This window comes from Pongo abelii, chromosome 11 (genome assembly GCF_028885655.2).
Source record: "Pongo abelii isolate AG06213 chromosome 11, NHGRI_mPonAbe1-v2.0_pri, whole genome shotgun sequence".
Taxonomy (NCBI): domain Eukaryota; kingdom Metazoa; phylum Chordata; class Mammalia; order Primates; family Hominidae; genus Pongo; species Pongo abelii.
The window spans coordinates 69,014,599-69,039,600 of record NC_071996.2 but is presented as its reverse complement, the minus strand read 5'-3'; the positions used below and the strand labels follow the sequence as shown (position 1 = coordinate 69,039,600).

Sequence of the window (25,002 nt, the reverse complement as noted above, 5' to 3'; positions counted from 1 at the left end):
ACTTAGAAAGTAGAGTTTAGAAATATGCTTATAAAGTTCTTAAGGCAGAAGTGTTGAAAACAGACCCTCCACTACATAGTTCCTCCTGCTGAGAAACTCAATGGGGGAGGAAGGATCCTCAGCTCATTATGACGGGCACAATAATTGCCAAAACTTTTCAGATCCAACCTGGTAATATTACATAACCATTATATAACCGTGATGCCAAATATTTGTCCCAAAACAAATATTTGTTCCAAAACAAGAAAATGGCTAGCCAACTCAGAATATAAAACCAACACCATTAGTTTCCCATCTGTTTTCCTCTCGTTTATATGATTGGTTTGTACAGTATCTTGGGATCAACTGCCTGTTCATTACACATTATAAAAAGCAGTACTTCTTTTTATTTATTTTAAATATCACATGGAAACTTTGAAATATTTGATATTAAGTTCATTAAATTTATATTGTGTTTGAATGTACAGAAAGGTGTGTAGAATTTTACTGGGTGAAAAGGGATAAAGACTGCTCTAAGGGAAAGTTTTATGCTCTAGAAAATTCATTTGCATCATCACCAGAGTGTGGAGAAGAGAAGCCTGCAGTCAGTCAATTGTCCATTAAAAAGAAATCAAGTGAATGTTTGATGCTACAAAATAATTATTGCTAATTATAGATGTGACCAGGGTATTGAGTTAAAATCTTAAGAAGTTCTTACCATTCAGAGACATATGCTGATATATTTTTGAAGTAAGTGATGTGATGTGTGCATAAAATAGGGTTACAAAATGAAGGTTCTATGGTGTGGCCTTTGGGAAGAAGGTCCAACGCCTCTGGCCTTCACTCCCAAACTACACTGTATTGCCGCAGTTTTCTAAAATAAACATAATTTTTCCTCTGTCCCTCGTGTTTCAAATCACTAGAGTGGGAAAGTGATCCAGAGTAAAAGACAGCTCCAGCTGACTCTTGACTCTCTCCTAAAAACAGCTACACACATAAACAACAACAGGATTACAAACTCTTAACTACAGCAATGTCCAGATTTGAATGCGGCAGGCTGACAATTGCCCCTCTAAGTTCTGCTGGGGCACCTAGGCAAGGGGAGAGAGAATACAACTGGAGGTTAAAGAACCAGAGTTTTCTGTCTTCCTCTCCTCTCCCTCATTTTCACTCTCCCTTCCCCCTCAACTTAGCTGCACCGCGCTGCTCCTTTTCCTCTCCTCCTTGGATGTTCCCTAGCCCCTTCATTCCTTCACGCTCTGCAGGCCCTCTCCCCTCTACCCCTCCTCATCAACCCCCCGCTCCTCTTCCTCCCTCTCTTCCCGGCAGCTGCTGGAGGAGACGCCACAGCTGCTGCTGTTACTGCATCTGCAGCAGGTCTCTGTCAATATCACCCGCCCACGCCCGATCTGGATGCTGAAGTCGCGCACTGGCCTGGAGATGAGGGCGGGGGAGAGAGTGGAGTGGCTGGGAGAGGGGAGGGAGGAGTGGAAAGGAGACAAAAACAGCTTCCAAGCAGCGGGCGCTGCTCCACTGGACATCTGGGTAGGAGGGGTCTCTGGGTCAGTGGCTGGAGAGTCTTCCCAGTGAGTCGGTGTCTAACTGGCCATTTAGTGGGGCCCATTTACTGCAGAGCCACAGCTGGTGAGGACAGACGCCAGCCTAACAGCAGCTTCTGTACAACTAGAGCTCAGAAAACCCGAGAGATCCGTGGAGAAAGAGAAGCCCAGGAGGAGGAAAGGGCTCCAAGGAGCCCTGCTCCTGAAGGGTCCCTCAGGCACTGGTGGAGACCTGTCGCTTCGTAGCAAGTAAGTGCCTTTTTCTTGCTGCTGTGTCCAGTCCCAGAATGGTGATAGCCGCTATCCGCTGCCAGCCTTTCCCACCCACTCCCACCTGCTCCATCCCATACACACCCTTAGGGTCCCCAGCAGGACAGAGATTTGAAATTTTGGACGTGCATTAGGAGAGTTACTTCAAGAGTATACTTCAAGAGCAGCCGTGGTCTTTGGGTGTTTGCATGGCATGTGTCGTCAGTTTTCTAATTCCATCAGGTAAGCTTCTGAAACCAACATTGTCTGTTAGTGTAAAATTCTAGAAACCCTATATGACAATGACTTACATTACATGGTACAATGATAGTATAAAATGGAGGAAAGGTTATGCAGATTGTTGTACACTTCTTCTAAGAATCCTCTCTTATTCTAAATAACAGAGATTTCAAGATTGATTTTCCCAAGGGAATAGTCAATATACAAGTAGAGGCATTGATGTGATTGGCAGTGATGTGCTCAGTTTAGTCAGTTGGGCATTTTGGTATTGACTAGATCAACAGAGATTGTTGTTGTTTTTGCATTGTTTTGCTCTATAAAATGCATATCTTTTGGAGGTTTTCTTTCAGAAGTGATAGTGTGACTGGTTGTATTAGCTTCAAAACTTAGGACATTGGTCAAAACAAGACAAATGATGAGCACATGTGGAATGACACACCGATGGGCCCCTTTCATTAACAAAAATGATGGGTCCCAGTTTGGATATTGGACTGAAAAATATCTTGAAATGGGAAAGAGTTTGGGTGGTGCTTCTTGTGGATACTTTCCCCCACTGCTGTTCATTCAGGAGAGCAGTTTATGGCAAAGTAGAAGGAAAGTGGGCCCTGTAATAAACAGAATCCTGGGCACCATACCTGCTATGACTAGCCTTAATTAAAGATTCTATAATCCAGCTGCTGTTTTTACAAGTAAGACCTATAAGGAGTAATTTGCTGAGGCTACCTGGCAAATCAGTAATTGAGCGGGAAGTCCAATGAAGAAGTCTTTGATTTCAATTTTTGTACAAATTAAGCCAATTATTTAACTTGAGTAAGCTTTATTTTCTTTATTTATAAATGACATTCCAAAAAGTCCTGATAAAACTAATTGACAGAGATGATATAAAGGGCTCATGAAAGTAATATGTGTAACTGTTGATTACATAAGGGATTATTCTGTGTTTTTATCTACTTCACTATTCTGGTTTTCCTTCTAAGTCTGATTCAATATAAGCATAGAGAGGGCTTTGACATGCATCTCTAGAATGCACTAGAGGAAGTGAAATTCAAATCCTTTTCTTGCCACCTGTACAGTTTAAAGCATATTCTAATCTGAAAGCCTTTATCCTCAAAAAAGTGAAAAGTGTGTGCTTTGGCTAGCTTTGCATATTTAAACACCTTGTAATATTCTCCAAATATGCTTTACCTTCTTTCTGTTTTTAGTTTTAAAATTGATTTTAGATGTGTAGTCCTGTTTCCTGGGGATGAAGCCATCACGTGTATTGGATATTGCTGAATGTATTTGGTCCATTACTTAACATAGGATAAATCAAAATTTAAGTATAAATACTCTAATCCTGACTGCAAAGTTTCATTAAAATCTTGCACCTGGGGGATAGGTACTGTGAGTCCCTTCTTTCCCATGAATATGTTTAAAGTAATAGAAGAAAGACCTCAATTTGAACATGGGCTCAGGAAAAGGGGTCATCAGATCCCAGATGGCACACGACCCTTGGACCTGCTGCTGCATATCAGTCTCTATTGGAGTACTGGAGGCAGAGCCAAGCACTTCAAAACTGGGCATTCTGTCTCCGTAGCCTCGTGTGGTAGACGGTTTGGTAGGGGATATACACTCTCACTGATTTTCCCAAAGTAGGATAAATACCTGTCCAAAGCATACTAGAAATAAAAATAACAGTATTTTCCCCAATCCCTTACTCAGGGATTGGGAAATCTACACTCCAGCCCTAGATCTCATTGGGTTGATATTCATGTCACAACAGGGGTATTCAGAGATTGACTCACCATCTACCTACCACCTTAGACTCCCTCCTGAAAGCTTATGGTGGAGGCATTGGAGTAAAAGGGACATTCTTGATTTCTGGGAATCTGATCCCATTATTTCCACCAACCATTTTCAGTATTTGTCAGTGTGAGAAGAACATCTATAACCTCTGCCCACCCCCACCCCCACCCCCACTCCAGATATCAGGAATGCTCAGTCACCCATTATCACGTGAGAAAATCTTGTACAAACAGATGTCACTTTTCTTTTCCTGCGTTGGTTCCTTCTCTTCTGTTAGTGAGGACTAACCAACCAAACAAGTGAGGTCTCATTGCAGCAACATTGAAAGAGGGAGCCTTTGAGGTTAAAGATAAGATTTCATCTGAGGGCTTCAGAGGTTATTTTTGAGTTGGTGCATATCTCTTGACCCAGCTAAGATTATTATTTACATTCATTTGTTCAATTATTGTTTATTACAAATGAGGCTCCATCTTCTTATATTCCATCCTGGAATTCCTGGCAAACAGATATCCCTGTTGTCTCTGCAGTATTTATAATTGGACTGACTCAGCCTGGTGCTGGATAAGGATAACCAGCTCAATGGACGGCTCTGATGATGGTGTGAGTCAGGTGCCACACTGACTGCCTAGACATCAAAGAGCTTGATAGCAATGCAGAAGCTGGGGCCCCACTCATGGAAATTCTGATTAGAAAGGTCTGATATTATGATAGGGCATTTGGTTTTAAACTAGAACAGGAGGTGATGCTGATTTGGGGGCCATAGACCCTAGGTGAATATATTGTGTTGAGTAGAATAGTCCGTCTTTCCTATTTTAAATGCTAAGGTGAGGCTTCCAGTCCACCAGCTGCTCACTCTCTGAATTCTCCCAGAGGCAACATGGTCTAAGCACTTGATTACAGGCTCTTGCCCATATCTACTCTCTTTCTCTGGCCCTGGGGCTCCATGTTGGACATTTTTTGCCCAACTCGGAGTGAGACAAAAACTAAATCATGCTCACCCTAAGATGTTTCAAGGCACCTTTCTAGTTTCTCTCCAATTTGAGAAGGGGATGGACATCTATATGTTTGGTTTCACAGTTGAAAAGCTAAAGGAGCTTTTGGGAGAGTTGCAGGGAGGGCGGGTTGGAATCCTGGAAAAACAGACAGACATTTTCAGAATTGTCGGAAGCAGAGGTAAATAGCCAGTTCTAAGGAGCCTCCAGGGTTTCAGTGAATGTGCCAGTTCTAGATTTTTTTAAGTCAGAAAATACCTGGATCAAAAATTTCTAAGAATTATAATCCAAATAAAATAGCAGTGCAAATGACAGAGTCTCCTTTTTTAAAAGCCCGAATAGCGTTCCATTGTGTATATATACCACATTTTCTTTATCTATTCATATGTTGATGGATACTTAGGTTTCTTCCATATCTTGGCTATTGTAAATAATACTGCAGCAAACATGGGAGAGCAGATATCTCTTTGACAAACTAATTTCAATTCTTTTGAATACACATCATTTGTGACAACATGAGTGAACCTGGAAGACATTATGCCAAGTGAAATATTGCAGGCATTGAAAGACAAATACTGCATGATCTCATAGAAATGTGAAATCTAAGAAAGACAAATTTTTGGAGATAGAGAGTAGAATGGTGCTTTCCGGAGGCTGGGGGTGAGCGGGTGAATGGGGAAAGGAAAGATGATGGTCAAAGTGTGCAAAGTTTCAGTTAGAGAGGAGGCATAAGTATAAGTGTTCTATTGCACATCATGGTGGTGATAGTTAAATAATAATGTGTCGTATATTTCAAAATGCTAAAAGAATAGATTTTAAATGTTTCCACTACAAAGAAATAAGTCTGTGAGATAACGGATATATTAATTAGCTTGATATAATCATTCCACAATGTTTGTGTATACGTACATATATATATATATTATATATATATAAAATAACATCAACTTGTATCCCCTAAATATATATAATTACTATTTATCAATTAGAGATAAAATATTTTTTAAAATGGCAGTGCATATTTATGCTTTTGAGAAAGTTGCTTACTTACCACTTTCTTTTGCAAGATAACATATTCTAGGAATTTGTTGGCTGAAATTTTCAGAGTGAGAAAGTTGAGTCCAGAATTAAGTGGACGTATTGAAGAATAGGACCTGAAGCCAAACTGGACTGACCTGGAAGCAGAATATAGCTGCAGTCAGAAACCAAGGAGAAAGTAGCAAAAGTCAATTAAGCAGCCTTGATAAACTGTTTACCACAGACAGGTAAAAAAGTAGGCATCAGATCATCAACGCCAAGTTGAAAGTAACCAACCCAAGTGAAAAAATAATCCAAAAGCAAAATCCAAGTGGGTTGAAGTCAAGAGGTATTTAAAGAACGTTTATTCACACAGATGGTTGCAAAATTTCAAGTGGATTGATGTCATTTTAGTCAAGCTGTCCTTTATTCCTCAAACTTCAGTGTGCAAATTTTCCATTTCTGGGCTTTGGTAATACATATACCTGGTGAGTTATGTTCAAGTCATATAGAAATATTAACTGGAAAACAACAGAATCCTCTGATACCTTTTTGGACTCTTTCCATAGATGTAACACTTCACTTATGTCCGGAGGGGAAAACATTATGCACATGCTAACGTATACAACTTTATGTATATAATCATTATACAACATTTTATTCAAAAGTGAATGATGCAAGTTGTTCTCAACTTTACATTTTCATTTAGTAATTGATTTGGTGAAACTTTCCGTATGAGCACAGACATATCCATCTCATTCCTTTTTGTAACTAACTAGGTATTCCATGATAGCAATATACTAGAATTTTTGTTATTAGTCCCTTAGGGTAGACATTTTATTTCTACTCCTTGGAATTAAAAGTATTATGTTATGATAAACATCCTTGCAAATATGACTTCTCAAACTTCAGCAATAATTTCTAAATGGCAGCTTAATTGCTGGGCCAAAGAGTACATGAAACTTTATTTAAGAAACTGTTGGTCGGGCACGGTGGCTTGCTCACACCTGTAGTCTCAGCACTTTGGGAGGCCGAGGTGGGCAGATCACCTGAGGTCAGGAGTTTGAAACCAGCCTGGCCAACAGGGTGAAACCCCAGCTCTACTAAAAATACAAAAATTAGCTAGCTGTAGTAGCACGCACCTGTAATCCTAGCTACTCGGGAGGCTGAGGCAGGAGAATCCCTTGAATCAGGGAGGCGTAGGTTGCAGTGAGCCAAGGTTACACTGCTGCTCTCCAGCCTGGGTGACAGAGTGAGACTCCCTCTCAAAAAAAAAAAAAAAGAAACTGTTGACAAATAGCCTTTTTAAAAAACTACACCAAGTTACATTCTCACCTGCACTGTGTGTGGGTAGCCTTTGCCTTCGTATCCCAGCCTGTAAATTGTCATATTCATTGAGATGAATCTCAATTATATCTCTACAGAGTTAGACTATTAAATTTATGGATTTAGGCAATTTTATGTCTATCCTTTAGAATTTTGTTAGCTTCAGTCATCTTCCTTATAGGTTTCTGCTTCCTAGAAGTCAATGATAAAATTTTCATAGCCTTCCATAAAAATTAAAAAAAGCAATGCATTTAATATCATTTGGGTTGTAAACCCTGGGGGGAAAAGCATTCTAGTCAGAAAGCTCTAAGGGAAAAGGCGCTGCATTAGAGAATTTAGCTGTAAGTCATTATGGAATGTGAGAAAGATGAAATATAAGCCATGATATATCTATTAAGTGCAGTCAATTAAATTGATAAATTGATCAGCAGGTATGAGTCCTACATTCTCAACAATACAGATTATGTACAATGGTCGCATTAACTCTGTATCTTTGCTTATGCAGATGGTACCTTCTGATCCCAAGTTAAATTAGTCTTATTATCATCACTGCTTTGTTTTTACACCTATCTAAATGTCATTGGTGCAATAGACATGATACATTTTCCATGTCTGATGTACAACATAATTGTTTCAAAATAGCTTGAAAACAACTAAGTGAGAAGTCATTTTATCCTTATTTCCTGCTGCACACAGAATGAAGTTGGCATTTGCAATATTATCCTCAGTCTATTGATCCACTGTCCTTACTTTTTTGTTTCATTTTTCTTAATTTATATTATCGTGCTCTATGGTCTACATTCTTGAAAGTGAACCTCAATCTTTTTGGAATGCATTAGGAATATATATTTAATATAGAATAGAACATTTGACAATTCTGTTTGGCAAAGCTATTCTAACATTTGTTTTATCTCCCCTAGGATCAACTCCAGTTTCTCAGAAAGCACAGAGATTGATTCTTTAGGTGCTGTATTTTCAATTCCCTAAGATGGGAATAAATGGAAATGAAGAGGCTGTGACTGGCCTGGGCAGTCATCTCCTACAGGTGGAGAATCTCTCTCCACAGCTTGAGTGCATTCCTGGCAGGCTGTGCTCTAGAAATAAAACTGAGGGACAGGGGAAACAATTGGGAATTGTGAGTAGGGAAGAAGAAAAACACTGACTTCTGGCATTCCTTTTCGTCCCTGTCCTTCATTATCTAAGAAGATGCAGCTGCAGTTACTGTTTTGAAATGCTGTTGATGCAGCCTCTTGCATGGGAACTGGGCTCTCTAGAGAGAGCATTCGCTCACTGATTGAGTGGCCATGTAATTTATCATCCAACTCAGGATGTTTCTGAAAAGGAAAAAGGATGTAATTAATAGTTATTCCTCAACAACAGGCATAAACCCAAACTGCCCCCAAGTAACCTAGAACTTTAGGAAACGTTACTTAAACATGAGATTGGATGGGTTGGAAAGGAGAGGACAGAGTGGAAGAAAAAAGAGGGTTGTTGTCCTGGAGGTGGGTGGTAGCCACGTGCAAAGGTGAATGTCCCAGTTGTGTTTGTTTGATTTCAAACTTTAGAGCTGTTTTGCAACAGGTCCTCCACCATGTGAATGCCAACATGGCAAGGTCATTAGAGCTGAGGGAAAACCAGTGCCCAAAGATGTGAAAAGAGTGTGGATCTTCTGGAGAAGGGCTGTTGTTGAACAGGTATTTGCCTCAGCAACTCCTGTATATGCTTTATCTCTCATACTCAGGCTATCAGATGAGAAAAAACAAGAAAATGTAATGATGTGTCTGCTTGCTTTATAAAGTTGGTTGGGTGAAGCTTAGCTATCAGCCAAGGCATCTTTCTGCCTAGCAGTCTGCATCAGATTCATCTCAAAGGCTGCAGCACAAGCTATTCTGAAATAGTCTGTCTGGATTGGGCCACTGGCTCCTAGATTTTCAATATTAGCCCCAGGAAATTTCTGATATGCAGTCCAGAGCTTGTATGATTGAAATCACCTGTACCGAGATTTTCTTTATCTATAGCTCTCAGTACCAGCGTGTTAACCAGAGGTCACCATCCTCTCATCTTCCCTGTCCTCTTAGAAGCTCCAGGACTTGTGAACTGCAGATTTGACACTGTCACATCTAGTCAACTTTCCAGGGTCTGGTACATTGTTGAAGGTTTTGTGTCTATCTGAATCTAACACGGAGCCAGACTTGGTGCTAGAGGTTTATGAGTGACCTTATATGACACTTGTTCAGAACTCTTTTGTCTATTCACTGATTTAGGGTATCATTTGTGGATCTATGAGTTTAGTTCCACTGCTGAGGAGAAGCTGGCAACAATGAAGGGTCAAGGAAATCTACAGATTAAGTCTAACCACAGATTAAGAGGATACTCAAGGAGATCAGCTAGTTCTGAGAGGTCCCAAAGAGTCCCAGGGATGTCCTAATTCTGGAACTTTTTAAATAGAAGTTGAGAGATCAGGTCTTGCATCTCAGGGGAACAATTAGATCAAAGACCTCAGGATGAAGGGCAAGTTATAATCTGGTTGCATCATACAGCCTCCTTTGTATTCTGCTGAGAAGCAGCACAGGCTACTTTTCTTCACTTGTTGAATCCTAATGTGGCCACTAGCCAGGAATTTTTGGTCAAGGATTTAACAGACTGGATCCACTAGAAACAGAATTCCAGGACAATCCTGGCTCCTTTACAACTTGCTCTTTTTGATGAGATAACAAACGATAATTTAGAATTCTAGAGGCTTATTTTGCAAAGCAGTGGAAGTTTCGAGAACATCTGGAGAAATTGGGAACATTGAGTTCTTTAGAATGTGGGGCTCGACCACTTTCCCAGGGTTACTGGTAGGGAATCAAAGATCTTTGTTGTATTGGAAGCTCCAAGCAGGAACATTTCAGGCAGAACCAGCTTTACTTTTTATTCCTAGAAACCTCCCTTTCTATTGCCTTTATCACTGTCATAGTCACATTTCTCAGTGAGGCAGGAGACCCTCAAAAAGATTTTATTCCCAGTGATTCGTGTCCTTTTCTAGTGTTTCAACTGCCATTAAGCCTTCTGAATGCTCATTGATCTTAGTATATTTGCAATCAGATGTGACAGGGTGATTTGCTTTGGTTATCTGGCACTGTTTGTGGACTTCTAATCCTATTGTGTCTGTTGACTCTGTTGACTCTCATTCTGAAGCTTAGTGTCTTAGACTGTTCCTTCCCTCAACAAGAGAGATATTAATTGTCCCATATTATTGGAAAATTTAACACATAATCTGTAGAACCAGATCCACCAGTGTTTGAGATGATTTTAATTCCAATCTCTGTTCCTCTAGAAACTAATCATTTTGAGAGATTAACAAGGTAAGACTAGCTTGCTCTCTTGTAGCACTTCATATAAATTGGATCATATAGTTTGTAGTCTTTGATGTCAGACTTCTTTCACTCAGCGCAATGTTTTTGTCACTCAGTCGTTGTTATATATATTAGTAGTTCATTGATTATTTTGCTAATTGTATTCTATTGGATAAATAGACTTCTATTTTTATTTTTATAAATCTATTCTCGTCTTGATGGATTCTTCCCAGTTTTGGGTACTTATGCCTTAAAAAATATATTCCCATATATTTATTATTTTTCATTCTCTTCATTCCTTCTTAAACATAGAAATGTCCATCTGAAATATGTGAAAATATATTTATTTTGTCTTCATTCTTGAAGAGTATTTTTGCTGTATGTAGAATTCTATTTTTAAATTTCTTTTTGCTTTGACAGCTTAAAGATATTGTTATACTGTCTTCTGGTTTCCTTTTTATTTTCTGCTAAGAAGGCAGTGATCATGCTTAATCATTATTTCCCAATTTATAATGTGTCATTTTCTCCCAATTTCTTTCAAGATTTGACTGTGATATACCTTACTAATATTTGAGCCATGTGACTTAAAACATGTATTAGTGATGATATATAAAATCTTTAGCCTTCTAGATTAGATTTTTAAATCATAAATCATAATAGGTAGGTGCTTTTCAATATGCTCCCCTTGTAATCATTCCATGAAGAATTTCACACATTTTGCAAATACACATAATCCTTTTATTTCTCTGGGTTTCAGCTATTTATATATTTACATAACCATATAACCATATACTATATATATATTTATGTACACACTCATAGGTACATAAATATATCTATTTATATTTACATATAAAACATGTACACATACATACAGTTTAATTATGTATATTAACCTCCAGATTTATATTCCCAATCTCTGAATTGTTCTTTTAGTTGTTTCAGATGTGCCTCAAACCCACCATAAAATAAGACATCTTTCCCTAATTTCTAAGCTGATTCTTTCCCCATAGTCCATATTCTTTACATGAATGACAGTCAGTCATACAAGCCAGATTTTATAGGCTTCACTATGAGAAACCATTATCTATGTACAAAGTTAGAAGCAAGCTATCAGTGTTAAAAAAATTATTAAGATATCAAGAGACACATTATTTCCCAGTTAACACTTGTTTCTATTTTTAAATCAGTCTATATGTATTTAACCTTAAAATTCAATATAGTTGCATAATAACAAAAAATAATAGTAGTTCCTTTTAAGGATGTACTATAATCTTTTTTAGTGGCTGCACCTGAGATACATGTTGACTGCTTCTTTTATGTATAAAAATTACACCACTGTGAGCAGATTTGAGTACATAAATTGGTTTGACATTTGTACCCAAGGGTCAAGTGTCTGTTGCTTGAATTGCTAGGATAAAGTGTAAATGTTTTTATCTATAAACAGTACCAGATTTCCTCTTAGAATAATTATACTGTTTTATATGATCAAAAAAGTTTGAGTGTTTTTTCATACCCTAACCAGCACTTTCCTTCATTAAACTAAGATTTCCATTTTAAATTATTAAAATAAATTTATTTATGATTGATTTTATAAGTTTTGTTGTTTTAAATTTAAATTTTATTTTGTATTTAAATAGTTGAGCCATCTAGAATTTATTTTAATGCAAGTAGTGCATGGAGCCAGGGATAATGAGAACTGCCCACTTCCAAACCTTCTTATAGGTGTTCCACAAACAATGCAGTATGACAAGAAAAACAAATACAACATAATATGTATACAAAACTACGCAAATAAATATAACAAACATACACAAACCCCACACTATCCGAGTAACTAGAAGGCAGGAAGATGTGTGAGAGAATAAAATAATTTAATTAGAAGCGTCTAGTCCAGTGCTTCAAAAATGATACTTGGTAAGCATGGCCATAATCATAATTGCCATAAAGATTAAAATAAATTTTGGCTCCTACTCAAATTTGAAATTCGTTTCAAGGAGAAATTTTTTTTCTATAAAAATTCACCCCATTTCCATGTACTTCTGCTGCTCCTGCAAATTTCAACTGACATTCAACAGAAATGGATTCCACTTCAGTCAACAATATAAAATATTGGTATAACGAATTTGTTAGTGTCCAAATCTGGACTTGATACAATTGACTTTGATACAATTATTGCCAAAAGCTTACTTTAGCTATTCAATTTTTCAGAAAGAAGTCTAATGGATGGATTAACTATTAATCTTTTGATATTTTTTCAGACATTAGTGCTGTATTAAGATGGCTCACCAGAAAGCATAGTGCCTGGACCATATTACATAAATTCCCCACAGAAATGATTTTACTGAATTATGATTTAAGATTAATAATTTAACAGTCTGCACTCAACCATCTAGAAGTCAGATGCATGCTACTTCTATTTGATAAGTGCTTGCATTTTTTTTTTTTTGCAGTATCACAGAAGGCAATGCCTGCTGTCTATTCATTCATTCATTCATCTAGTCAACAACCCGGGGTAGTTTCATTCAACATCAAAATTATCACTAAAACAATCTTCTGGGATAAGCAATTGGGTTGGATGACAGGATCAGTACTGATGAAACCAGTGCTGTGGTCCAGGATTTCTTTGTGGTTTGATTTAATCTTTAAAACCTTGTGAGATATATGAGGGATTCCAAATTTTATATATGAGGAAAGGTCAGGTGATGTTACTGAGGTCTCATAACTGGGGGGTGGCAAAATGAAGAGTCCAAGATTATTTTCTTATGGAGTAGTAAAAGAAAAAGCAAAGGGATATTATACTGGGACTATGCAATAGGAAGACAGGCTAGCAAATTTGGTCTTGCAGTTTCGGTAGAAGGTGTTTAAACCAATTTCATTGATGGCAGCATCCATGCAAGAAGTTTATAACCTCTTTTTGTGTCTTCTTTTAAGGTTAGTATTCTTAACTTACGTTAGTTTAGTAATACTTGTTGGTAATCAGAATGGATCCCTAAAAATATCAAAAATATACTGATTTTGTTAATTCAATGCTGCATAGTTTTAGTTAGCTAATATTTCAGTCAGACTTTTATATCATGAGAAACTGTACAACAAATTCAAGCCAATGATCTTAACCTTAGAAACGTTCCAAAATTATAAGATGTTGAAATTAACAACCAATATTCGGATCTATTTAAATCATCCCACTGCCTGTCAAGAAGTATGTGCATCCACGTTGGTAGTTAAGGGGAAGGTCTGATGTCCAAATCAACCCATTTCATTTTTGACAACTATTAGAAAGATCTTTATTTTCTTGAGCCAAATCTCTTCTGACTTCACCTCATTGATTCTAGTTCATCCTTTCTGAACAACATGAAAGTCTAATTTCTCTTCCACATTAGAATCATTCAGATACTTGGAAATAGTAAGATTGTACTTGAGTTTTTTCCACCTCAAGTATACATTCTCCATTCTTTTAGCTTGTCTGTAAATTGTTTTATTTTACTTAATCAACCTTCTGGTTCCATTTGAAGACCCTTCAGTTTATGGACATGCCTTTTAGATGTGGTGTTCTTGGATTACAGCACAGTAGAGATGAACTGCCTCCTGCATCTTCTAACAACACAGATAGAGGTTATATTAGTGTTCTTGGCAGGCACAAATTAGTATTGATTTGTATTGCAGTTACTATTAAGTAAAATCCCTTGACAATTTTCTCTGTTACAAAAGCACATCTCTTCTCTACTGTACTTGTGCTGATGGGTATTTTAGTCCAAATTTTGAAGTTTTACAAGTATTTCTATTATATTTTTTTCTAGTAAATTTGACTCACCATTCTAATATAGCAAATTTTATCACAGTTAAAAATTTATATTTATTTTCCATGTATTACGTGCCAATCACTGTACCAGGTATTTTTACTCATATTATTTTGATTTATCCTTATTTAACCGGAAGAGGAATCCCAATTTTATGACTGAGAAAATATGTTCAGAGATATTAAATAATTTGACTGAGGTTTCTTTGAACATTAGTCACAGAGTTCAGGATTTGACTGTAGGTCTAAGTTCAAAGATCATGATTTTATTTGTTTCTACTAGGTTGTTTGTCTATCACAACCTAAATTGTTGATATGTTGAATAAGTCATATAGGATATAGATAACTTGGATATGTCGTATACATTGGCCACCAGCCTTTAGACAAAAACCTGGAGTCCTTATAGGCCTATCTTATTTTAATGCTATCTAGCACATATTTTTTCATCTTGTGAGACATTTTACAAATTGACTTGCTAACGTTCAAATACATATATTTTACTTCATTTTTCTTTATTAAATAATCAAGGCTTATGGTGAGAAAGTAGAGCATAAATAGGGTTGGTTCACGTAAAAAGAAAAAAGTCCCTGAGCAGCCAGTAACTGTCACAAAGCCCATGAATTTTTTCTTTGAAGAGGTTCAACAATCTTTAGTTCTTCACCCAGAAAATTTAGATATTCTCTTTCCACATAGAAGGAGATTAGAAATACCAAGACAATGTCAAGTCACAGTTGATTGCTAAGGCAGGAAACAGAAGTCTAAAAGTATAACAGGATCATTCAGCAGTTGCCTTTCGGAGCATCACTGTATTTTATCATAATATAGTAAGGAATGCTTATAAAGATAACCAATAAGTTATTTATAAATTATTTAATATATATTCAAGGATCTCTGTGTAAAAATATTTTGAAAGGCTATTTTTTTTTTTTTTTTGAGACAGAATCTCACTCTGTCACCCAGGCTGGAGTGCAATGGTGCGATCTCGACTCACTGCAAGCTCTGCTTCCCGGATTCACGCCATTCTCCTGCCTCAGCCTCCCAAGTAGCTGGGACTACAGGCACCGGCCACCACGCCCGGCTAAATTTTTTTGTACTTTTAGTAGAGACGGGATTTCACCGTGTTAGCCAGGATGGTCTAGATCTCCTGACCTCGTGATCTGCCCGCCTCGGCCTCCCAAAGTGCTGGGATTACAGGCATGAGCCACCGTGCGCAGCCTGAAAGGCTATTTTAAAGGGAAAAAAATTTCATATGTATCTGTAGCTTATACTCATAAATTGTACTTATTCAGAGCATCTTGGCTCCTCTTAATAAAGTTTAATATGTGAAATGTGACCATATGCATGTTTGTAATGTGTGCATATGGTGTCTATAAATAATCTTAGCAAATTTTTAATGTCTCAGATATTTGGAAATAAGTAAATTTTAAGGTGAGTTTTTATACCATTAGTCTGGGGAGACAGTTCTAAGTAGATATATTTTGATCATCCTAGTACATATTCTTCCCTTTAAAACTTCCTTGTACCCTTTCTCTGAAACATCTCTTGAGGGACTTGGGCATAAGAAACCACTGCTGTTGCAAAAATATCCCTGTCTTTGATTACAAATGACTGAACCAGTCATTTGTGACTGGTTCTTGTAAATGAATCCAGAGAGTGGGCTCAGTCAAAGTATATTTCTGTTTACATTTTTTTTTGAGACATATGTTATGGGTATGTGGTCAGAACTTAAACTGAAAAACCAAATAAAGTTAAGACTGTCAATATTTTTAGTCTATGTGCATTCTTAGAAGTAAGTAAAGCAAGCCATTCTTTAAGTAGAATGCAGCAGACATGAAAAGCCAAGCAAAACCCAGAAAACTTGATTCCACAAAAGGCATAAGTAGTAATCCCAGTATTTTATTTTCATCTTTACTTCTCATTTTTATTTCCCACAGAGCATTTATAACACAGAAATGTACCAGGTATCCTTCCATTGAGTGTCTATAAGACTGCGTTTTGTATATTTAAAATATATCCTGCCCATCATTTACTTATGCTAGCAGTTGAAGTCTGATTCTTGCAATGAATGGTGTCCCAATAATATTAAATACTTATGCTTACTTTTAATTAATAGACAAGTAATGTGTTAAAGTATTGAACAACTCACTTTTGCACAACAGTGAAAAATTCTGAAGTAGAACATATGTGTGAGTATATATATGTGTGGGTGATTTCTGTCTTGTAGAAGTAATTCAGCTAGTGCCAGCACTGTGAAAGAAAATACACAGATGCAAAATGCCACAATATCAAAACCAAAATTGATTATCTTTAATTGCAATAATAAAATTACAAAGAGAGTTTAGATGAACCAATAAAGAAAAATCAATTGTTTGACATTGAATAGAATCATTGGAAGAGTAAATTTTGACAGAAATTGGACTGGAACAAATTAGTAAAATAAAATATTTGTATGTGTGAAAAAAGAACCAGGTTCATGAATGGGGAATTGATGCATGAAATTATATTTAATGAACACTACTTTGAGTTGCCTATAGGATAACTTGAAATAGGTAAAGACTAGAGTTGAAATGTGTGAGGACTACTAGAGTACCCCAAAGATAGAATTACAAAGATGATTATGTTCAGGGACATATATAAATACATAGTATTCAAGAATCGTAGTAGAAAATTATTGAAAGAAAATTATTTTGCGTATAAGGATTGATGACAGAGAGAAAAATGCCATGAGTAATTTTCAAGATAATTAGTTTGAGTTTTTATTTTTACAGTAGCTCACAGGTTAAAGAGTAATTCTAGTCACGCAGAAAGATAAATAATTTTGTTTTTACCTGTTAAGTTGCTGCCATTGGTGAAGTTACTATATAGACAGCAGGGGGAAGAAAGCGTTTGGGAAATATTCACATGTACTTGATAAATATTTGAATGCAAAGAGTAATTAAAACTCCGTTTGCCTATGCAGTCATCAGAATGATAGATGTAGCAGAGGAAGAAGGCAAACCCTTAAGAGATATCAGAGTTAAAATTTGGGTTAATTTTTTTTTCTTTTTTTATATACTTTTTTTAAATTATACTTTAAGTTCTAGGGTACATGTGCACAACATGCAGGTTTGTTACATATGTATACATGTGCCATGTTGGTGTGAGATATACCTGATGTAAATTTGGGTTAATATTTGACTGATACTATAATTGATTTTAAAAAAGTAATCAGAGATACAAAAAGAAACATGGAAGAGTAGGGTGCAGAACCAATGAAGAGTAAGTTTAAGGAAGAAAAGTGTAGTCAATTGTTAAATATGTCTCACAGAGAAATAATTGGATTTGGCCAGAAAAAAGTATCTCTAGCAAAAAAGATCTTTCTAAAAAATATCTCTTTTATTATAATGGAGAAGTTGAAAGGTAGATTTCAGTAAAAGAGTGTTAAAACGATGAATAAGTGAAGCAGATTGAGTTACTCATGAAATTACAAATTAAGTCCGATATTAAGTACAATAAAACTCAGGACAACTTAGATTTCTACAGAACTGAGGAATATGTTCTTTAAATGCATACATTCAGTTTACTGGTCTCTATTTTTCATGTCCTAATCTTTTGTACTTTTATGTTTTATTAGTATACCCAATTTTAATATAGAATTTTTTGCAGGTTCAAAATTGGAAATGTTGGCTTCACCGGAGCCGAAGGGCCTTGTTCCCTTCACTAAAGAGTCTTTTGAACTTATAAAACAGCATATTGCTAAAACACATAATGAGGAACATGAAGAAGAAGATTTAAAGCCAAATCCTGATTTGGAAGTTGGCAAAAAGCTTCCATTTATTTATGGAAACATTTCTCACGGAATGGTATCAGAGCCCTTGGAAGATGTGGACCCATACTACTACAAGAAAACAAATGTGAGAATTAATTGAGATTATTTTGATGACATTTTTATTATTTTATTTCCAGACATACAGAAAATATAATTGAGATAGGATACAAAAAGATAATGAAAAACAGGGCAAGATCTGATTTTAAATTATACAGAACTACATAAGATATCTCATTTTGGGAGCACACATATTGGAGATTTTTTTCAAAACTGATATCTTACCTGGTTGGGTAGTATATTTTGGATTACTTTACTTCATAATATATGTATTAGTATGCCTTAATGTAAGTGAAATATTTTAAGGGAACATGATGGTTGTCCATTTGTGGTTATCAATTTTAAAATGCCTATAAAATGCCTAGAATATGCTCAACAATTTAAAATGTTCAATATGATTAACTTACTCAGAAGTTAGAAAAGTAAATAAAACCCGTATGTTATTTATCATTTTTATTCATTCATACATACATACACTTACTCCTTATCTCCAGAATGACTTTAGGCACCTACTACTATATGTCCAATCCCAGAACAAGCACAAAATGCTAAATATGAAAATAATTGCATTTAGAAATCAGAGATAGGTGTGAACCAATGAAGCTGAAAGAATCATTAAGGATGCAGAATTTGAGTTATAGCTTAAAGAACACTTCAAAGTTTTAGTAAGGGAAAGAGAAGACCTATGTGTAGGCAAGAGCAGAGAATGATTCTGGAAGGAGGAAAAGAGAAAGTGGTGCTATAACTGGAAATTTAGCTGTTGCAAGTTATGAGATATGAGGTGAGATAATGGAGATGTCAACATGGATTTAATATGGTGATCAAAGGACTGATGAAATGAATATAATGTTTAAGTAGCATTAACCCAGCAGATTTCTAAATGATGATTGCATGGAAGAGACAGGACTAGAAAGATGAAATAACACAAAGAGTAATCTGGGACTGAAGTCGCAAGGAGACAGAGAAAACAAAGCTGAGAAGAAACAGCATGACCTGACTGACTAAAAATGCCAAGGTTTTCAGCTTAGAGGAATGGTGATGCCACTGACAAAATGAAATAACTAGAAAGAATATCAAATTCGGGGGAGGTGATGATTAGCTTCATAGCAAACGTAATTTGATATTCTTGTAGAGCATTCAATGATATTATCAAATGGGTGACAAGGAATTGCACCACATTCTCTGGATGGAAGACAAAGTGATTTTTTTTTAATAAATTACAGTTCTTTGGAATACTTGTCATGGTGGAAGATTATTGACATTTTACAGTAGAAATGTATATATTAACTTAAAAGACTGCAATATCTCGGGTAGCCTCCATGGGCATTATGCAGCATTGTTATAATATACATGCTTAATCTTGAGAGCATTTTAATGAAAGTATAATTTAGGCCCTCATCTCAATTACCTCTACATTCAGTTTTTGCTATGTTTATGTCATAATAATTGATATGGCACAGTAACTGTAGGGATAGATGTAATATTGCAGAGTTCTGAGTACCCTGCAGCATGTACAGACATGGTTGGCAAAGTGCTACTTGTGTTATTGAAGACAAAACCAAAGATTTTGAAAAATAAACCAAGGCCCAGAGTTACTCTTGGTCTAGTTCCCATGAAACATCTGGAGCAAGAACTACATGGATAGCTTGGTATAAAAGTGCTGTTACAAATGACAATTTATTTGAGTTGTATTTGGTTTATTCTGTTAAAAGTGGCATAAAATAAATACTTTTATAATTAACAAAACAATTTCAGCTCTTAAATTGGGAGATTATTATACCTAAAATTAGTCATTTCATCACAATGGCATATATCACATCTTGTGTGAAGTTTGAGATTGTTCTGGAAAATAGCATGAAAAGCTATTATTAGCATGAAAAGCTATTACTTTGGCTCTTTTTAATTTTTATTTTGTTTGCACTTAAAATAGAGGGAAAATAGCTATAGTATAGGTCAAAGTGTTCACAGATTGTGTGTTAGAAAAATATTTTATTAAGAAGAATTATATCACAATTTGGTTTCCATTTAGAACACTTATTCATGAAATATTGTTGAATATATATTTGTACTAAGTAGTCTATTTTTCTGTATATATACAAATATAAATAGAAATAATCACCTCTGTATAACATAATACTGTAGTATCTAATAGATTATACTTAATATATAATTTTAGTATACTATAATTTATTGTGTCTCAGTATGTTATATGTTATAAATTATAAAATATACTCTTTTAGACTGTAAGCTATAAAATATTCACATTTGTATTTATTTATGCCCCACAATAAGATTTTTCCAAATGGATATATAGTGGATATATATACACACTTTCACTGAATGCATATATATATATATATATATATATATACACACAAATATAAAAATATGCAAACTTGCTCATTTACAGGTATATATATATACACATATTCATGTACATACACAAGCATGTACACATATATAGATATATGACTCAATTTTAATTTCAGAATATTTCTGATATTTCATTATTTTTTGTTAGAATTTTAATGCTTTAATATCTCAATGTATTAGGTTTACATGTTATAAATTTCTGGTTTAGATATATGTATGTTAATGATATCATGCAAGTTTGGTTTTATTTCATAGACAGTTGTTAAGAATTAATGTACTATTTCAATTCGTTGGATCTTCTTTGCTATCATAATCCCACATTTGATTTGCTCTGAAATAAAATCTAACTTTTAACATTCATTACGTTCTCAGATACACCGGCTCTGGCATTTTTAAATGGATCTTCGTGAGCCATTGGGATATTGTGTTCTTCCTATTCTGCTAGTTCTCTAAGGAGACCAGGAGTGGGCTTGAGACAAACAACTTTCTTGGGTGTAACAGTAGCAAAAAACTCAAAAAAGCAAAAATGGTAGATTAACAGGCAAGCCTAAATATGAATAAAAACATCTAAAATCTTTCCATTTGACTGTCTATAAAAATATATAAAAAAAGAAAAGTATGGCTTTTAGAGTCCAAGACTATAATGATGATTGATTGGCAATTTGTTGCATAATTGATGAGATTATGGTTCTGACTTCTAATTTCACTTGATCGCTTTTTTTCTTACAGACTTTCATAGTATTAAATAAAAATAGAACAATCTTCAGATTCAATGCGGCTTCCATCTTGTGTACATTGTCTCCTTTCAATTGTATTAGAAGAACAACTATCAAGGTTTTGGTACATCCATATCCTTTTCTGTTGACTTGTTGACTTTAAACTGTGCTGACATTAACTGCAACTATACTATTATTCAACTATTTCTGCAGTATTTTTCTCTTTTCAATTTATATCTCATGTTGGGTCATATTGAAATCTAGATTATACTTCATTAAGTGTTCCACATTTGAAAATACATATAAAGTATATTTTCTAATATGCTCAACAATAGTAAATATTAACAAATATTAATGCCCATTGTTCAATAAGATTAATATTTTTCCACATTTAAGAAATATATATAATAGAAATATATCTTTTCCGTTATTATTTATTAACTATTATTCCTTGACTATAAGCTACCTTTTTCCGACTGTTTATTCTAATTAGTGTCCTGATTGATTGCATATTCATGTCCCTGACTAATTTGCCAAAATGGAGACCAGTATTAGAGTATGTTATATAATTATTTTATACATAATATCATATATAATTGTATATTTTAAATATTTTACATTTTATTTTAATAACATTGAATTATGATATATATTTTATATTATAATAAATTTAATATTTGTTAATGATTAAGATAATATTTCAGTGCTTCACATCTATTTTCTTTGCTATTGCAATCTCATTCCTGATTTGCTTCTAACTCAGGTAACTTTCATTCCTTTCCATTCATTAAGAAAATCACTTTCTCCCTTTCTGTTCTATTCCTCTTTCCTAGGACATACCGGTAGTCTGACTTGCATTAGACTGTAAAGATGGAAAGGCCCATTAAATTTTCTGGGGGAAAAGGCTTTCTTGAAGTTATCTTTTGAGTTTTAATATTATTATTAAAACTAGTTGATTTTGGAAGATGACTATAACAATATCACCATAAAAAGTCCTTGAATATATATATAATAAAATTAGATCTTACACATGCCCTTAATGATGATTATTAATTATTGTGTAATCCCTATAGGGAGCAAATTTGATATTTGCTGTTTTTGTCATTTACCTGCATAATATATAAAGACTATCACCTCTCAGCTAGGATTTATTGAACTTTTTTTTTACTTTTTGTTTAACTTTTATTTTAAGTTCAGAGGCACAAGTGCAGGTTTGTTACATAGGTAAATTTGCGTCATGGGGTTTTGTTGTGCAGATTATTTGTCACCCAGGTATTAAGCCTAGTTCTCATTAGTTATTTTCTTCATTATCCTCTCTCTCCTCCCACCCTCTAACCTCCAAAAGGCCCCAGTGTCTGTTGCTCCCCTCTATGTGTCCATGTGTTCTCATCATTTAGCTCTCACTTCAAAGTAAGAACATGCAGTATTTAGTTTTCCATTTCTGTGTTTGCTGAGGATAATGGTCTCCAGTTGCATCCATGTTCCTGTAAAAGAAAATTCATATGGAACCAAAAAGGAGCCCAAGTAACTAAGGCAATCCTAAGCAAAAAGAACAAAGCTGGAGGCATCTTGTTACCTGACTTCAAATTATACTACATGGCTACAGTAATAAAAATATTTAAAAGTCAAATGTCATGACAAATGCTATAAGACACAGCCTACCCTATTTAAAGCATTAGCTAGGGCTTTAAATTCTATTTAAAGCATTGAGCTAGGGCTCAAGGAGCACTTGCTTTCTTGAATGTTGTCTAATTTATTGGTGGTTGGTTTGTTTTGGCCTACCAAGTAGGCCTGGTCTCACCTTCCTGATGACTTATTCTTAAATGCCAGCTAGTTATCATAAATATTGTATTTCAGAGTTGACAATGTATTATTCTCACCAATAATATTTATATGAAAAAATTTCTGCAGGAATACTTTGCTTGGAATTTACACATTTGAAATACTTGTAAAACTCTTTGCAAGAGGTGTCTGGGCAGGATCTTTTTCCTTCCTTGGTGATCCATGGAACTGGCTCGATTTCAGCATAACTGTGTTTGAGTGAGTATTTCTTTAAATTGAGTCTATTTTAATGTTTTGCTCAGAAAATGTTTTTCATAAAAAATAATTGACGTCTACAAAGATTTCTGCCTGCAGATAGTCTGCAAGTGAAGAATACTTCAAAGTTATAGTCATAGTGAGCTCTCTCAGCTGCCTCTGACCTAGTCCTCAGAAGATGCAATAAGAATGAAAGGAGTGGGGGAGGGGGGAGGGATAGCATTAGGAGATATACCTAATGTTAAATGACGAGTTGATGGGTGCAGCACACCAATATGGCACATGTATACATATGTAACTAACCTGCACGTTGTGCACATGTATCCTAAAACTTAAAGTATAATAATAAAAAAAAAGAATGAAAGGAGTGTGTTATTTTCTGCTTTCTATTTGGAGCAAGAATGATAAAGATTGAATTTGTGCATTTTAAGTGTGCCTTTTAGTGATCAGTGAGCCAATCCCCTGAATACTTAGGAGAAGGTCCTAGCAGATTTGATTCTCAATTCCCAATCTACACTTCATGTAGCTACATTGCTTAAGACCAGTAAATATGCTAGAGATCAGAATAACGTATCTTAAACACCACCCCCCCACATTTTCTGGAATGCTTCAGACAATTCTAACAATTTCATGTCTCTTTTTAAAATACTTCTATTTAGTGTATTCTGTTTTCTAGCTATGGAAATCATTACTGGCATCAAACTCTTGTTAAAGATAATTTAAAGTAATTTTCTATTTGTAGATTTTGGGTCAGTTTTTAAAATAACATTTATAAAGAGCATAAAGAGTGTCTGCTATGTTATAAGCAATCTAACATAGTGTCTCATATCACTGCAATTATTACAGTGATTTTGGGTCAGTTTTTAAAATAACATTTATAAAGAGCAGAAAGAGTGTCTGCTATGTTATAAGCAATCTAACATAGTGTCTCATATCACTGTAATTATTACAGTGATTTTGGGTCAGTTTTTAAAATAACATTTATAAAGAGCATAAAGAGTGTCTGCTATGTTATAAGCAACCTAACATAGTGTCTCATATCACTGTAATTATTACCATCACTACTTTTACTATTATTACCATTATCTTTGCTGTTTTGCTGTTTCTGTTAGCTAACACTTACAGAGCCCTTCCTATGTGCCAGGTGCTCTTCTATGTACTTCACATAAATTAACTCCTTAAATCTCTCAAAAAAACCCTCTGAATCAGGAAGTATTATTAACCCCACTTTACAGTTGAGGAAACTGAGGCAAGAAATATTTAAATAATTTGCTCATGTTGCAGTTAGTTCATGGTAGAGCCTGGATTTCTACACAAGCAGTCTGGCTTCAGAGTCTGTGCCCTTAATCAACACACAGTCTGCCTTATACCTTCATCACCATCACCATCACCATTGTCATCATTATCACCATCACCATCAATGTCGTCACCATCATCCTCATCCTCATCCTCTCTTCATCTTTATTCTCATATCACCACTATAATTACCATCATCATCATCTTAAGTTTAAATACTTAAAATGAATCCTATTCCTTAAAAAGCTTGATATTCATTTTTCATTGTAACTATCTTTTCAGTAATTAGAAAACAAAAGATTTATGAACATAGTATAGAATATTTGATGAGAAATTAAGAGTATTCACAGTGTCAAACTTTTGTAAACTCTTATAATATAGATTAATATTTACCTGGCCACTTTCCACTGTAGCAATCTTTGTCTTCTAAT

The 25,002-nt window shown here is 35.1% G+C and overlaps 1 protein-coding gene across 1 annotated transcript in view; it reads left to right on the top strand.

The window, feature by feature from the left end:
• Positions 1-1,306: 1,306 nt before the first annotated feature.
• Positions 1,307-25,002, top strand: part of SCN7A (sodium voltage-gated channel alpha subunit 7) — a 91,498-nt gene continuing 67,802 nt past the window's right edge. The window contains exons 1-5 of the mRNA XM_063712846.1: positions 1,307-1,787; positions 17,930-18,177; positions 21,252-21,370; positions 21,705-21,794; positions 23,150-23,278. Of these exons, the coding sequence (XP_063568916.1) occupies positions 17,944-18,177; positions 21,252-21,370; positions 21,705-21,794; positions 23,150-23,278 (572 nt within the window). The 5' untranslated portion in view covers positions 1,307-1,787; positions 17,930-17,943. The remainder of the gene's footprint in view (positions 1,788-17,929; positions 18,178-21,251; positions 21,371-21,704; positions 21,795-23,149; positions 23,279-25,002) is intronic.